Raw genomic sequence first — 17,125 nt, forward strand, 5'->3', positions numbered from 1 at the left:
TCCAAGCTAGCTGATCCTGTCGTGAGGAGATTAGATTGGCGTTTCTGGCAGCAGCTCCATTCCCGTCACCTCAGTAAAGCACAGCCTGGAGGTGGTTCCAGCAGCTCCTCCCTGCAGTATCTCTACTCTAGTTACCTCCCTAGTCGCAACCCCTATACAACGTCACTGATCACATGGTCATAAATGACGTCATGAAAGGTCCTTCATCCCACGATGCTACATGGCCAATACAAGTATCCGGTCACGTGGCTATGACATCACCAAAGGTCCTTTTACTCACTGCAGAGGAAGCACGCTGTATTTGGTAACATTTTGTGGACACGTCCTGGTACTGGCAGTTGAAGGATTTTTATCTGGCGGCAGTTCCATAGAGCATAATGGTAAGAACTGTGTGTCGGGCAGATGAGCTCTGGTTGTAGTGTAACAGCTACAGTCCTGGGCCTGTTACTACAGCCTGACTACGCGCTCCTCCTGATATCAGTAGTGATGTTGTCGCTTTCTATGTTATACAGGCTGTGTGCCGGTCACGTGCAGTAGTTGTCACATATTACAGATATTGCTCTTATTTCCCAGCTGCTGTTGCTCTTCCTCATCAGACTACTTGGTAAAGTAGAAGAAAACGTGTGTGAATAGGTCACTCAGCTTAAAGGGGTTGTCCAGGCAATATTAGGCTGGGGGGGGAGAAATGTCCTCCACAGTGGACTTTTCTCTCTGGTGGTTTCATTATAAAAATGGTGGAAAACTGACGGACCCCATTATAATCTATGGTGTTTGTAGGTAACCACTGGGTTAGAGGCTCTCGGTTGTTCGGGTCCCCTGGCAGACCCAAACAATGGTGAGACTAGCACAAGTGTGACTCTAGCCTAAAACTAGTCCCATCACTCACTCCACAGTCCTGTGACCCAGCTTACAAAATGCAGAATCAAGAATCAAAGAAGATTGGCACATCCGAATAGATATTTTGCAGTGCCAAAGCAAGTAGAGTGGGGCGGGTGTAGGGTGGATGAATGGGTGGGTGGTTTGGGGTATAGTAGGCCTTGAGGTCTCTTCTTCCCTTCATTTTGTGGCAGCTGGACACGTATTGGGCAGCGATCTCCACAGTAGCCTCCTCTTCTCCCAGTAGGATGTTGAGTTTCCTCTTCTCGTCTGCAGATGTGAAGTCTGGGATGTGGGCAGAGAGTCTTTGGAAGTAGCCGGCCCTCACAGCTGAGTATTTAGTGCAGTGTAGAAGGAATTGGGCCTCATCTTCTAGCGCCCCCTGGTCACAGTGTTGGCACAGTCTGTTCTCCCGTGGCTTGTACGTCTGCCTGTGTCGCCCCCGTCTCCATCTCCAGGCTGTGGGTGCTCTGTCTGTACAGCCTCAGGGTCAGTCTGTGTTTGTTGGGTATTTTTTCCAGGTAGGTGGCCATGGTGTAGCCCCTTTGTAGTGACTGTGCACGGTGAGTTTCTTGGAGTTATTTATTGCGCTCCTCCATTCCTCGATGTACCGCTCTTTGTTGCTCTCCATGGCCCCTTTTATTTGAGCTTTGTACAGGGCATGTTGGGGGTTTTGGCTTGGCAGGCGGCCGATGTTTGGTTGGGGGGGCGTCGGGTTTGCTCAGGGCTCTGTGCCTTAGCCAGGCTTGGTGATTGTAAGTGTTGGGACTGCTGCCCTATATGTGTGTCCAGAATGATAGTGCCCTCTTCTGCATGGTGAGCCATAGGGGGAGTCTGCCTAGCTCTGCCCGGCATCCCATGTTGGAGGTGCTGCGATGGACATAGAGGAGGTACTTGCAGAACTCTAGATGGAAAGTCTCTGTTGGGCTGGAATCCCACTTTGACTGGTCTGGGTAGGTGGCTGGGCCCCAAACCTCACTGCCATAGAGAAGGATCGGAGTGATGACTTCATCAAATATCTTCAGCCAGACCCTTACCGGTGCTTTGAGGTGGTACAGTTGCCTTTTAATGGCATAGAAGGTTCTGCTGGTTTTCCTTTCAGGGTCTCTATTGCTGATTTGAAGCTCCTTGATTGGTTGAGGTCCAGCCCCATGTAGTTGCATGTTTTCTCCTCTTAACATATAACATGTCTGAGCTGAAAAGATGCCTAATTTGTATTTTCAGATGTAGTTTATATCATCGGTATATTATGTATGGAGCTGTTTATTGTCTATTTTTGTTTTTTAAATAACTCCTTTACATTACAGCCTCACAGAAAGAAGAAACCCTTCATAGAAAAGAAGAAAGCTGTAACCTTCCACCTGGTGCACAGAAGTCAGAGGGACCCGTTGGCTGCCGATGAAACTGCTCCGCAGAGAGTCTTGTTACCTGCTGATAAGGTCTTTTGTTCAGTAATTTGTTTAAAGAGATTTCTGCAAAACTTACACCCTTCCTCCTTTCTATGTAGCTGGCAGCCATGGTCATTGGGAATGCATAAATAATAATTTTATTTATACAACTTCAACATATTCCTAATTACTTTACAAATCGTCTCTCTCCTTGTTGTTCTGGTCGTCCGGTGGACCACAGCAAGGGAGAGGCGGCGCTACTGTGAATCTAGCATTACTAAATCAAAATACTACAAATAGATGCTCGCTCTTAAAAGGTGTCTAACTCCTTTGAAATCTGCTTTAGAAATCCCTGGCAGTAAACTGGTTAAGTTCACTAAAATGGACGTTACTGTTTTTACAATGGCTCTCAACTCTGGAAATTATGAAGGGTGCACTGCTGCAGTCTTTCATTCATAACACTAAGGCCGGTTGCAGATGACCGTGGCCGTGGTCAGTGTGCTATCTGTATATTTCACAGATAGCACACTGACCCATTCTTTTCTATGGCCCGTACACATGACCGAGAATTTCCCATGTGCAAGTCGTGATTCCGCGCCACATCAGATATAACAGGTTCTATTCTTATTTTGCAGCCCTTGCTTCCATGGCTCCTATTCATTTAATGAAAGGGGCAGCAAACTGGGACATCCCTGTGTCGCATGTGCTTTTATTTTACGGCCGGCCAGTTGCAGCACGGTCGTATGCAACTGGCCTAATAATGTATATTTACAGGGATTGTTCAAGAGGCTGTGCAGTTAAAAAGGACCTTTCACCGCCTCTTACGTGTTCAGTTCTTCACATCTTTTAATAGGTGCTGCTCCACTAATTCCAGTACAATTGGAACTTTTCTCTCTACCTCCACCATTCCCAAGAAATCAGCAATGTTCGTTTTGGTTCCCAATGTGCTATTTAGGTTCTATATGCTCAGGCAGGAGCAGACAGAGGCTGTGATTCTGATCTCTGCTACTGATTGAAGCTCTGAATCACACCCCCTGCTTGACAATGCCCTTCTGGCTTTGCAGAACTTAAATAGCACATCTGGTATCAAAACTACCTTGTTCCTCAGGAATGGTGGAGGCCAGAGAAAAAATTCCAGGTGCACTGGAATCAGATGGAGCAGCATCTAATAATGCTATGAACTTAAGTGGGATGTGGTGAAAGGTCCTCTTTAAAGGGGTTGTCCAGGATAAGTGTTTTTTTTGAAAGTGGATCGGGGAAGGTGGAAAAAAAAACCCCTGCAGGAATGGTGCTCTGTTGTCTCCTAACCTTTACCAGCCATCTTCACAAAAAAAAAACAAAAAAAACCCTCATCCTGGACAACCCCTTTAATGCTATATAAGAATTTACTTATACTTTAACTGGTTAAATTGCAATAATATGGAATTCATGCACATCCCAACTTCAGTAATCTTATTCCTAATGAATCCACTATTATTCCAACTAACTTCTTAGGAAGTCCTCTATACTGTACAACATATTTTAATCCTAGGGAATGTTTGTCCAATATAAAATTAACAACAAATTATTGAGGTAAACACATGGAGAGTGGCAAACTGCTATGTGTATGTGTATAGGTAATTTTAGTTTTGTGTATTTCTAACAGGTAGAGACAGAAAAGAGAAAAGAAGAGCAGCGGAAGTTTGGGGTATTTTTTGATGATGACTACAACTATTTGCAACATCTTAAAGAAAAAGGACCCGCTGAACTTGTGCCATCTGAAGTACATCAAGCATCAAGTCGGATCGTAGTGACGGAGCATGGGAAGATAGAGGAGGTGGATGAATATGTCCAGGTATGAGAATTGTTTTTATATTTTTATTTCCTGGTTTCTAGCAGTGCTGCTATATGCTCTACATAGACTGTTACACGTTGTTATAGTCTGGTATGGTGTTGCAGATTTAATTTTATTGCTCACATGCATAAAATCCCATTGAAGTGAAGACTGATATGGACACCACTTGTTCATTCAAAAATTTTAAAGGTGTCATGAAAATTTGATAGTTAAACATTTGTTTGCTTTTTTATTTGTGCATGTTGTACTTTTGACAGTGTTACTGGCATATTATGAAGTATATTCAGATTTATATGTCTTCTTTATAGGGTCCTTCTATAAACTTGCCATCTTCAGTCTTTGCATCAGAATTTGAGGAGGATGTAGGGCTTTTAAACAAAGCAGCTCCTCGAGGTAGGTCATTTCCTATTTTATTTTATTTTTCTTTCAGTCAAGTGTTTGTTTTTTTTTGGGGGGGGGGGTTCTCTCAAACGTTCTTTTTCATTCCTATGTTTCATGTTGCTTCTTTTCCTTAAAGAGGATCTTTCACCACCTCCAACAAGTCAAACGCTTTACATCAATTAATAGGTGCTACAATACTGATTTTGATACAGTTGGGATTTTTTCTCTAGCCCCACCTCAGTCCTGAGCAATCAGTGTTGTTTAGTTTTGGTGCTTCTTTAGGCTCATTTAGGCTGTAGTGTAAGGTGGGTGGTGTCAGCAGCAGGCAAGAGTTGTGATTCTGAGCTATGACTCCTGAATTCAGCACACTGTCAGTATTCCCAATATGCTTCCCGGTGCTGGAGATATTGGTGCTGTTATTTCCAGCATCGGGAAGCATAATTATGTTATAAGGGCTGGGCAACACTCCCATTTTACACGCCACGTAAGACATGCCCCACTGAATTTTGACTTTGGTTTTTCATGTATCATCAATTATGATTGGATAGCATACAGTGAGTGGCACATTCTGTAGCCAATGATGGTGTGAGACAGGATGGCATGGATGCAAAATAATTGAAATAATAAAGGTCATGTTGATTGATTGAGTCAACTTTCAATTTTGGTTATTTTTGATTAATTGTCCAGCCCTATTATAATATGTTATCTTATTTCTCTTACTGGTTTATGTTTATGGCCACACTAACAGCACTATTTAAATAAGAGTTTGACTACTTCATTAATATGGATTACTGACAGAACAGCCTTACTTAGGAAGATTGAGTTCCTTAACTGGAATCCTGACTGGATTGGTCACCTTTATCACCTAAATACCATGCATTTGTCAATAGAAAACATTACCAAAGAGGTTTTCTAGTACTTTTTAAAGGTATATTCATACTGTCTTATCCTCCACAAGGATTTGGAGCGTTGGGCTAAAATCTGCATAGAAAACCCTTGCAAGTCTCCCATTTATTAGCAGTGACTTCTGTTATTGTTTCTATTTAAATCTCTGCAAGGCTGAAATACCTTGTCAAAACCTCTTATTAAAAACCACCATAAAACTGTGTAGAAATTTGTGCCATTATAGATCCCTCACTCAAAAGCATTATGTAAAAGTCAAGGATTTTGGAAGCATTTTGGATTGGCCTACTTAAAAAAAAACAAAAAAAAAAACAACAACAATCTGTCAATATGCCTTAATATGAACCCCAAATTCTTTACATGTTGCAACACCTCCCAGTCAGTGCTCAAACAAGATGGGTGACCTTTTCCACTTCCAGGCACAGTGCCATACATTTTGTATTTTGACTCTGCTCGATGGTAAGGGCTTGTTCACACGGGGGGTGGTATAGTGGGTTTTGGCACCAAGAGTGGAGCGGTGAGCCACGTCACTCTCGGGTCAAAACCCGCCTGCCATGACGGTCACGGTTGCGCCCCCCCCCCGGGGGGGTGGGGGTGGAGTATGACGTGGATTACGCGCCACAATCCGCCCCTTCTGTGCCCATGTGAACGGGCCCTTATACTACACGCAGCGCTATTCCATTAAATAGAATGAGTTGTAAGCTTAGCCACTACAAAATGTGTGACGATATGTCTGGTAAACAGGGGTTACAAGGCTCCTCAAACTGCTGACTGGTGGTGACAACGAACCCTCACCATTTGATCTTGCTGACCTATAGGATAGTCCCATATTAAAGTCCTAGAAAATCATTTTATTTTATTTCATTTGTGTTTTTTAAAGGTCTGTGTCTTGACTTGGACCCTGACATTGTGGCTGCTTTGGATGATGACTTTGATTTTGATAACCCTGAAAACCAACTAGATGACGACTTCATATTGCAAGCCAATGATCATACTGCCATTGTCAGGTATAGTACACTGTCATTTTATTTTAAAATATTGCCCATAAACTAAAAAAAAAATCTTAAATGATTTACATGATTTGGTCTATTTTCTGTCGACAAGATAAATATTGTTTTCTAAATATACATCTATAGAAACGAAGATGGCGCAGATGATGAATGGGAAGATGTTGACAGTGGGGAAGATAGTGATGATGATAGCCAAGAGGGTGACTTCGACTCAGATGGTCCCTTTTCAGATGAAGAGGGTAAAGGTGGAGATGGTCCCATGTTCATGTTTATGGAAGAAGAGACAAAGAGCCGTTTCTCACAGTATTCTATGTCTTCCTCTGTCATGAGGAGAAATGAGCAGCTCACACTACTGGATGAACGCTTTGAAAAGGTATAAGATGTGTTGTGTTAAACTTGAATGTGAGAAATACACAAACTGCCCTTTCAGGGATGGCTCTATGGCATCTGCTTATTGAAGGTATTGTCTCCTCCAGTAAGCCAGTGACACCTTAATGTTGCAATGTATGGGGTAAACTGAGCTAGGGGTGGGCTCCAATACTGCTTTTCCAGGTTACCCATGTTGCCATGTTTAGGCTGGAGTGAGCTACCAGCTAAGTTTTACATCTTTCTCAAGTGGAGCCATCTATAGGCCCTAAATATTTGCATTCATTGGTTTCAAAATCTTGGGTTACATGAATTGGATGCTTCAGAATTTCTCTAGGCTGCCAAGGGAAAAATCTCCTGACTTGGTTGTTTGTCTGCTACTCCCCTTTGGGTCCTCCATGGCGTTCAGTCCATGCCTATGTTACCTTACCGATGTTACCTATGTTACCTAACTCAAATCGTACAAGCAAACATAGTTTGAATAAAAAAAAGTCTTGAGTCTAGGTCTACACTGCAACTTTTGCTATGCAAGCAGAAATTGTTGCAGAAGTTAACTGATGTAAATGAATGGAGAATCCACAGTCACAATGCAACTCCATTCACTTTTGTAAGTGCAGCATATTGATCTTTTGGTTATAAGATGAATGAATGAATGTATGAATACTTTTCAAAGTAAAAAAAATCCTCAAAGTATGTGCAAAAGTTACCTAAATAAACCATTGTTTGTTTAGTTCCATTGAGCTTGATGTGTGGACACAGGTTGAAGTGGTTTTATACGATTTCTAATTTTTTTTTTTTAAAGTTTTATGAGCAATTTGATGATGATGAAATTGGTGCCTTGGATAATGCAGAACTGGAAGGATTCATCCATGCTGATAGCAACCGTCTTCAGGATGTTGTAGACGACTACTTTAAGGAGAAGGCGAAAGAGTAAGTTACAGTTGTTGTTTTCATGTGACATTTGCATTATAACTATTTCTACAGCTACTGACTTATGCTAGTAAATTAATGTATTCAGTTAATTTTTACTAGAAAATTGATGCTAAATACAGTGTTAAAAACAGACTGCGTAAATGCCAGTTTAAAGGGGTATTCCCATAACTCTTGTTCTGCAGGCTCTGTGCTCATTTCACTTCCTGGTTTTCTCGGCACATTGGTGGGCAGGGTTTCACTTGCTCTGCTATGTTTGCCGTCCGTAATGAGGGATTGGTTGTAAATGCATTACCACATTATGAAGCTGAAGTAGAAGCTGATGTAGCAGAGCTGGATTTGAGTCAGCTTGCATTACATACAGAGGTTTCGGTCTCCTTATCTCAGCCCTTATCAGCCAAATTCAATAAAACCGGCTGATAAGTGGACGAGCAGGAGCTCTCACCTCCCCCCTCCCTTATCTGAGGAGCTCCATTGCTTGTCAGACATGCACAGGTCAGAGCTGCTTCCCATCCCCCCCCCCCCCCCCCCCCCCCCCCCCCCCCCGAGAGCAGGCAGCTACATCACTGAGAGACTGAGCAGATAAGTCCGTGGCCAAGGGCCTGTTGTCATAGAAACGCATGTAAATAATGAAGTGAATAAATTAAGATCGCAGACAAGCAAAGCAGTTTTGATAAAGTAATGTAGTTGGAAAAAGTCTTAAATCCACATAAACTAGCAGTATAGATAGAATCCTTGTGATGGGACAACCCCTTTAACATGAGCACAATTGTACTTCTTTTCTTAGAGTTTATTGAATTAAAAGGGTTATTCAACAAAGCAAGAACAGCAGGACCTTTCTCCCACTGTACATTCAGCTTGACTGCAGCCAGGCTGAATGTGGATGTGACTGGTGGTACTGTACTTTGACTATCTCTGGCACTTGCATGGAAGTGAATGGGAGCATCAAAGATAGCTGAGTGTTCACCTTTCACCGGTGCTCCCATTGAAGTGAATCTGAGCGCCATCCACCACCAGCTATGCCCACGTTCAGCCTGGTTGCAGTCAGGTCAGTGTGCAGTGGGAGAAACGTCCTGCCATTCTTGCTTGTCATAGTTTATAACGTCCAGTGATGTTGTTGGCTATAGTCATTTTAATTTGCGTTGTTTTCTTTGCTGCTGTTAAAGATGTGTGAAACTAAAAGACCTAGTACACAAACCCGAGTTGGATTTAATTGAGGAAGATGAAGAGGATAAGGAAGAAATGCAGACTCTCGTTATTGAAGAGCCAGGGGAGAAGTGGGACTGTGAATCTATCCTGAGTACGTATTGAATTCTGTCATGTTTAGTAATTTATTCCAAGATGTCATATTGAAAATACTAATGTACTATCTTAAAGGGAGTCTACTACTGCCAAAACCACGTATATTCTTTTGTTGGGGTGGATAATGATATTAACTTGCCTGTTTTGTGACCAAGTGAAGTCTTTTTGCCAAGAAGATGTACTTTTAATCTGTATGCAAAAAAGCAGTCCGGCGCACCCAGGGCATGGCTGCCAGAGCAACTGTTTTTGCTTGTTGGGATTTGTTAAAGGATGTTGTTGGGTGCATCCTGCATCAAGCAAAGAAATAATGATTTTTTTTTTTTTTGCCTTCTCACCTTATTAAAATGTTATAAAGAGTTATCAAAAAGTCATATGTACCATTAAAACAGTACCAAAAAAAAGCACAGATCTTCCCACAAAATATGCCCTCAACCAACTCTGTCAACCGAAAATTTTTTTTTTTTACTCCTCTCAGAAGATGGCTATGCAAAAATAATTGCTTTCTTTCCCCAAATTGTTTTTTGTTCTGCAAAACTAGTAATGCATAAAAAACAATATAAATGAGGTATCGCCATAATCATATTGACCCCCAGAATAAAGGTTATATGTTACTTTTACGCTACGCTGGGTGGAAAATAACATTAAATAAAGTTAAAAAGCAATACCAGAATTGCTGGGGAGGTTTGTAATCCACCAAGAAAGAGTTAATAAAATTTATTCAATAGTTTATAGGCTCCCAGAAATGTTGTCATTTCAAAATACATTTCATCCCGCAAAAAAACCCCAAACCCTTATATGGCCACATCACCAGTAAAAAAAAAAAAAAAAAAATTATATATATCTATCTATCTATCTATCTATCTATCTATCTATCTATCTATCTATCTATCTATCTATCTTGTTAAACGTGAAGACAAAGATCCCAAAAAAATCACAATCATTAGAACACAACTGGCTGCGGCAGGAAGGGAATGTATAAGCTGTGGGAGCGTATATCGGCAGACACCCCAGATTTGCTGTCATTCATTCTTTTTCTTATAGTGAAAAAAAAGTCTGACCATGGTCATGTGGTTTATGGTCCATGGTCATGTGATGAGCACACAGGTGCCACTCATTATAGTCACAGCACAGTAATCAGACATCTGCCTGGTAATCAGCTGTGCACCTGTGTGCTCATCACATGACCATGGACCGTAAATCACATGACCATGGTCAGAATTTTAGCCACTAAAAGTAAAACAAATGAATGACAGCAAGCAGAGATCTAGAAAACTGTGAGAAATGGGTACATAAAGTATATTGGAAAATTGTATATCTTTTTATTATACAAACCATAACATTTGTCTCTCAATATTGGTCTGAAAGTGGCCAACCCCTTTAAGGCACTTTTGGGCTTTGTCCTTAAGGGGTTAAAATGGATTAAAAGTTAATTTTCTTGGAAGTAAAATTCCCCATTGACACAAGAGACATATATTTGCTCTGCACCTCTGCAACAGCTTATGAGTGATTTACACGCAAATTTGGTGGTGATGATATTAATGTAGAGAAAATGACTGGACTTCTAACACTGGTAAAGCAGTACAGTTTTATCCTTGTATTTGATATAATTAATGCAAGTTTTATGGCATAAGTCTTTATTTTTACTTTTTAACAGGCACATATTCCAATTTGTATAATCATCCACAAATTATCAAGGATCCGCCAAAAGTAAGTTTAGATTCTCACAATGGTGTTTCATTACCTTTAAGATAGATAGACTATATTAACGGTTTTATTGTTAAAAAAATTATATTAAAATGCTAGTTTTTGTATTTATTAGGCAAAGCCAATAAAGGTATCTGCTAAAACTGGTATACCACTGGGGGTTCTTCCTGAAAGAGGGCTTACAGCAAAGCAGGTAGAGAGAATGGAAATGATTAATGGTGGAGACTTGCCCAAGGTATCAACCCAGCCACGATCCAAACATGAAACCACCGAAGAGAGAAAAAATAGGAAGCAAGCAATAAAGGATGAACGCAAGGTGAGCACCTCCTCCTTGGTGTTATCAGAATATACCAGGACAAGTCAACACCTAGTGGCCAGGCATATGACCAAGTCACGGACTGGACTGTGCATGGCGACTTTCCATCTTTTATTACCTTAAGTCTGAGAATTTTTATCGGTCTCTCTTCAATTTTCGTGTGTGGACAAGGATATACAGCACCTTCATTGTCTCTTCTAGGAGTGTTTTTTTTGTTTTTTTTTTTTCAGTAGAAGTTCTACGTTAAATCATATAAACCTATGTGTCAAAGAGCTTCTACTCTCTTCTATTTCACACTCTCCTCTTTCTTTCACAGTCTCTCCTCTTTCTTTCACACTCCTCTCTTTCACACTCTCTCCTCTTTCTTTCACACTCTCTCCTCTTTCTTTCACACTCTCTCCTCTTTCTTTCACACTCTCTCCTCTTTCTTTCACACTCTCTCCTCACTCTCATACTCTCTCCTCTCACACTCTCTCCTCTTTCTTTCACACTCTCTCCTCTCTTACACTCTCTCCTCTCTTACACTCTCTCCTCTCTTACACTCTCTCCTCTCTTACACTCTCTCCTCTCTTACACTCTCTCCTCTCTTACACTCTCTCCTCTCTTACACTCTCTCCTCTCTTACACTCTCTCCTCTCTTACACTCTCTCCTCTCTTACACTCTCTCCTCTCTTACACTCTCTCCTCTCTTACACTCTCTCCTCTCTTACACTCTCTCCTCTCTTACACTCTCTCCTCTCTTACACTCTCTCCTCTCTTACACTCTCTCCTCTCTTACACTCTCTCCTCTCTTACACTCTCTCCTCTCTTACACTCTCTCCTCTCTTACACTCTCTCCTCTCTTACACTCTCTCCTCTCTTACACTCTCTCCTCTCTTACACTCTCTCCTCTCTTACACTCTCTCCTCTCTTACACTCTCTCCTCTCTTACACTCTCTCCTCTCTTACACTCTCTCCTCTCTCTCACACTCCCTCCTCTCTTTCACACTTTCTCCTCTATTCTTTCACACTCTCCTCTCTTTCACATTATTTCTCCCGGTCTCTGTCACACTCTCATCAGACAGTGGTAATGTTATAGACGCAGGTACACAGCTTGTTACCAGGCAGATATGTGATTACTGTGCTATGACTGTAACAAGCCATACATCGATCACATGACCATGGACAATATATCATGTGATTATGCTGTGAGTTTTACTCACTGAAAATAATGACAGCAAACGGAGATTTAGAAAACCACTAGGTATCCATACAGAAAGTATATTGGAAAATTGTACAGCAGTTCATTACATAAACAGTACTTTTTTTGTGCTGGAACTGGACAACCCCTTTTAACCATAAAAACAAATAACAACATTATTTTTCTTTTTTTTTATCATCAGGAACGAAGAATGGAGAAGAAGGCCAATAAAATGGCCTTTAAAATGGAAAAGAGCAGACAGGAGAAGGAGCAATTGAATTTGACACAAAATCTTCAAGGACTCAAGTTATCATAAACTATTACGAAAAATGTCGCTGTTGCTAATTTGGACACAAACTGAAGTACTATGTGTAAGCACAGATATTGTGTATCGCTACACGATCCAGAGAATACTATCCACAACAGGATTTTCTAGAAGAGGGATAAACTGATATTACAAATTACTACAATTCACTGCGAAAAAACTTATAAATATTTTAAGTTGATGGCTTCTGGAAGTCGTACAGAAAATTATGGCTGCTATTACTATATCATCTGTACTGCGCCTGTATTGTAAATAAGGAGACAAATATATAGGCAGTGTGCTGTTCATAGACTGCTTGGATTTTCTTGATATCTTAACGTATTAAATACTATTTTGGATGGAATTTGGTGAACATCTATATTTGCAAACGTCCTATGCAAGAGAGTTAAACGTGCTTTTCCCCTGGCCTGCACAGCACCCTTGTGAGGAGGACTGTCCATCCTGGGACAGGGAACCTAAGAAGACCTAAATGTGTCCACACCTTAGGCTTCCTTTATCCCCTGTCAGGTGTCAAATTTAGTATCTCCATTTATTTATATTAAAACCTCCTCTACCTGTTGCAGATGTTCCTTCATATCACTGTGGTAAGGTGGGTGTTCCTGCCTGGTACCACAAAATGTGCCGCAAAATGGCTGGCACATGGCTGTCTTCTAGATGTGCATAGGCTTTTGTGATAGGACATTTCTTGCCATGATGCTATGCATCAATTCTGGTTCCAGCAATATCACACTCTGTGCTAACTTCCAGACCCCAGTTTAGGTGAGAAGCTATTATAGAGCCCAGCGACCACGTTTCTGTGGTTTTGTCAGGCATGATATTAAAAAACCACAGGCAGGTAGCCAGCCCTGACTGCCTCTACACTCTTAAGACCACTCCAGCACTGCTTCATCTCCTGACTCAGAAGCAGGAAGCAAAAGGATGCACTGACCCCCTAGCCCAACGCTGTCTTCATGGAAGATGAGTTGCAGTTTCGAGCCTTATTTTGACTGTGTGGTTGGTTGTTGCAGTAGACTAAAGTATTTAAAAAAATCCTGCCTAAAATATGTGGCATTTGCCTCTACCTCATACTCCTGTTCAAGATCTGTCTGAAAAGATCCTGTCTGAGGAATCTCCCTCCCTATTAGAAAACATTAAATACACTCACCGGCCACTTTATTAGGTACACCTGTCCAACTGCTCGTTAACACTTAATTTCTAATCAGCCAATCACATGGTGGCAACTCAGTGCATTTAGGCATGTAGACATGGTCACGACAATCTCCTGCAGTTCAAACCGAGCATCAGTATGGGGAAGAAAGGTGATTTGAGTGCCTTTGAACTTGGCATGGTTGTTGGTGCCAGAAGGGCTGGTCTGAGTATTTCAGAAACTGCTGATCTACTGGGATTTTCACACACAACCATCTCTAGGTTTTACAGAGAATGGTCCGAAAAAGAAAAAACATCAAGTGAGCGGCAGTTCTGTGGGCGGAAATGCGTTGTTGCCAGAGGTCAGAGGAGAATGGCCAGACTGGTTCGAGCTGATAGAAAGGCAACAGTGACTCAAATAGCCACCCGTTACAACCAAGGTAGCCAGAAGAGCATCTCTGAACGCACAGTACGTCGAACTTTGAGGCAGATGGGCTACAGCAGCAGAAGACCACACCGGGTGCCACTCCTTTCAGCTAAGAACAGGAAACTGAGGCTAGAATTTGCACAAGCTCATCGAAATTGGACAATTGAAGATTGGAAAAACGTTGCCTGGTCTGATGAGTCTCGATTTCTGCTGCGACATTCGGATGGTAGGGTCAGAATTTGGTGTCAACAACATGAAAGCATGGATCCATCCTGCCTTGTATCAACGGTTCAGGCTGGTGGTGGTGGTGTCATGGTGTGAGGAATATTTTCTTGGCACTCTTTGGGCCTCTTGGTACCAATTGAGCATCGTTGCAACGCCAAAGCCTACCTGAGTATTGTTGCTGACCATGTCCATCCCTTTATGACCACAATGTACCCAACATCTGATGGCTACTTTCAGCAGGATAATGCGCCATGTCATAAAGCTGGAATCATCTCAGACTGGTTTCTTGAACATGACAATGAGTTCACTGTACTCCAATGGCCTCCACAGTCACCAGATCTCAATCCAATAGAGCATCTTTGGGATGTGGTGGAACGGGAGATTCACATCATGGATGTGCAGCCGACAAATCTGCGGCAACTGTGTGATGCCATCATGTCAATATGGACCAAAATCTCTGAGGAATGCTTCCAGCACCTTGTTGAATCTATGCCACGAAGAATTGAGGCAGTTCTGAAGGCAAAAGGGGGTCCAACCCGTTACTAGCATGGTGTACCTAATAAAGTGGCCGGTGAGTGTAGATTATGATCAGTAATAACCCTCTTGAATTATGCTACAGCCTAATAATTCCTCAGCCCCCCAAGTTATTGAAGAAGCTCAGGAGGAGGGTGAAATAGGTTCAGACTCTAATCTAATGAGGATTTTTATGGCCTTATTCCCTGCTGAAGATGCTAAATTACTACTGAAGACTGTAGTGATCCGTTCACACGGACACAGAGGGGGAGGATTATGGCACGGAATCCACGTCGTCATCTGCCCCCTCACAATGGTGGTTTATGGAGACCGCTAGTGTTTTGGTTTTTTTCCGCCAGCGGCAACATGCAAAAGAAGCGACATAACCTTTCTTGAGGCGGATTCCGGCTCAGGAAGTCAATAGAAGTGAATGGGAGGCGGAAACCTGTCACCTTCAACCTTCTCCCCCATTCTGCTGATCTAGCTGGATTGGCAGATCCCCCAAACTGGATCTAAGGCTTTCCAATTTTGTAGGCCTCAGGCTACATTAGGCCTGCAGCCTATAGGCTTTCCTCAGTATTGGTGTAGCATGTCTCCACATGTTTTTGCTCTAATGTAGCATGACTCCACATTCGAAAAATGCGTTTTACTTAAAAAAATATCGGATGATTTTGCTAAAAAAAACCTCATAATAAAGGGAACTGACGAGCAATTTCAGCAATGATGTTGCGAAACGGAGTCTCTCGATGCTGCAGTCTCCACCGATATTCGTAAATATTTGGATCCAAAGCCATGTATCGCGTTTACTAAGTCTGATATTTATACCTACGTTGCACTTTCACGATGTGGAGAATGACAAGGGACTCCCCCAAAGCAGGCTTGCTTGGGGGGCACATAGCGGCATGGTACCCCAAAATGTGTGGTAAATTAATAAAATATACTTTTTCTCCTCAGGTTCACTCAGGGAAGTGGTTCACTTACCTCACCTGATGTGTAGTTCAGGGTCAAAGGTCATCACTAGGCAGATTTCACTGGTTCTTCTGGAAGATGTGGAGACATACTGCACTACGGTACACATCATGTGGAAACGCATCTAATCATTTCTGCACGCTTTCGTGATGTGGAGACGCGTCTAATGTGGAGACATGCTACATTAATACCCCTTTCCTCACTGCTCCCCAGCATCTCTCGCTCTCTCTTGTTCTGGGTACACTGCCATGTCATATGTGCACCCGGAATAGAGGCAGAGAGCTTGCCACTGTTGAGGTTATTTAACAATAAATTTGCATTGTATATAATCTGAAGGAATGTGGCCCATCAACGTTGAATTATTTTCTATGTGCAGCCCATTTGCATGGCCAAGTTTGGAACCCCTTATGAGAATGCTTACTGACATGTCAATATACAAGCAAGCATTTTGGAGCAAGAAGAGCATTGCTGTTGCTCCAAAGAGGTCATCGGCTTGGTTCTAGTAACGGACATCAGTCAAAGGAGCGAAAACATAATTGTCATATATGACCCGCAGGGTTAAAGGGGCTCTAGCATTAGGAAAAGTCATTTTTAGCTAAGCACATCCTTGCGTAGCCTTTAGAAAGGCTATTCCACAAGTACCTTTTGTATATAAATCACCTCAGTAGTTTTTGAATGAGCCCGTTTTTATTAATATGCTAATTAGCCTTCTCCTTCTGGAAGTGTCTGTGATCACCCTCTGCTATTCTCTGTGGATGAGAGCAGAGGCTGCTGTGCTGATGGCTCATCTCTCTGTTCTTATACACATAGAGCAGACCGTGCACACAGACACTTCTATAGTGCACAAAGAAGTATAATTAGCATATGAATAAAAACTGACTTATTCAAAAACTACTGAGGTAATTTACATACAAAAGGTACATGTGAAAAAGACTTTCTAAAGGCTATGCAAGTACCGTATTTTTCGGACTATAAGACGCACTTTTTTTCCTCCCAATATGGGAGGAAAATGTGTGTGCGTCTTATAGTCCGAATGCAGCGTGCGCAGCGTCTGTGTCCCGTCTGTGCGAATGAAAAGAAGAGCAGCACGGTGCCTGCCTGCTCTGCCCCTCCTTCCCTGTCTGTGTCGCATGTTTGCAGGAGCGAGATATGAGAGGCAGGGAAGTAGGGGCGGGCCAGACAGGTGAAGGAAGCGTGGTTTCAAGCTTGCAGAGAAAACCACGCCTCTTTCACCCGTCTGGCTCGTCCCTCCTTCACTGCCTCTCAGATCTGGCTCCGGCAATGAAACCACACAGACAGGGAAGGAGGGGCGGGCCAAACGGGAGGAGGAGGCGTGGTTTTCTCGGCAAGC

General features: G+C 42.3%; 1 protein-coding gene across 2 annotated transcripts; it reads left to right on the top strand.

Annotated features, from left to right (window-relative positions):
• Positions 1–238: 238 nt before the first annotated feature.
• On the top strand, positions 239–12,858 carry LTV1 (LTV1 ribosome biogenesis factor). Of its 2 annotated transcripts, none has more exons than XM_075267863.1 (11): positions 239–380; positions 2,184–2,315; positions 3,910–4,098; positions 4,407–4,491; positions 6,263–6,394; positions 6,527–6,765; positions 7,561–7,688; positions 8,855–8,988; positions 10,645–10,697; positions 10,810–11,010; positions 12,393–12,858. In XM_075267863.1, the coding sequence occupies exons 1-11, from the start codon at positions 378–380 to the stop codon at positions 12,504–12,506; spliced, it is 1,410 nt and encodes a 469-aa protein (XP_075123964.1). In that variant the 5' UTR covers positions 239–377; the 3' UTR covers positions 12,507–12,858. The 2 variants fall into 2 exon arrangements, with proteins under 2 accessions (XP_075123964.1, XP_075123963.1); XM_075267862.1 differs by having other exon boundaries at positions 240–380; positions 6,263–6,389; positions 6,519–6,765.
• Positions 12,859–17,125: the final 4,267 nt, after the last annotated feature.

Source organism: Leptodactylus fuscus, chromosome 3, assembly GCF_031893055.1.
Source record: "Leptodactylus fuscus isolate aLepFus1 chromosome 3, aLepFus1.hap2, whole genome shotgun sequence".
In the NCBI taxonomy this organism is placed as follows: Eukaryota; Metazoa; Chordata; class Amphibia; order Anura; family Leptodactylidae; genus Leptodactylus; species Leptodactylus fuscus.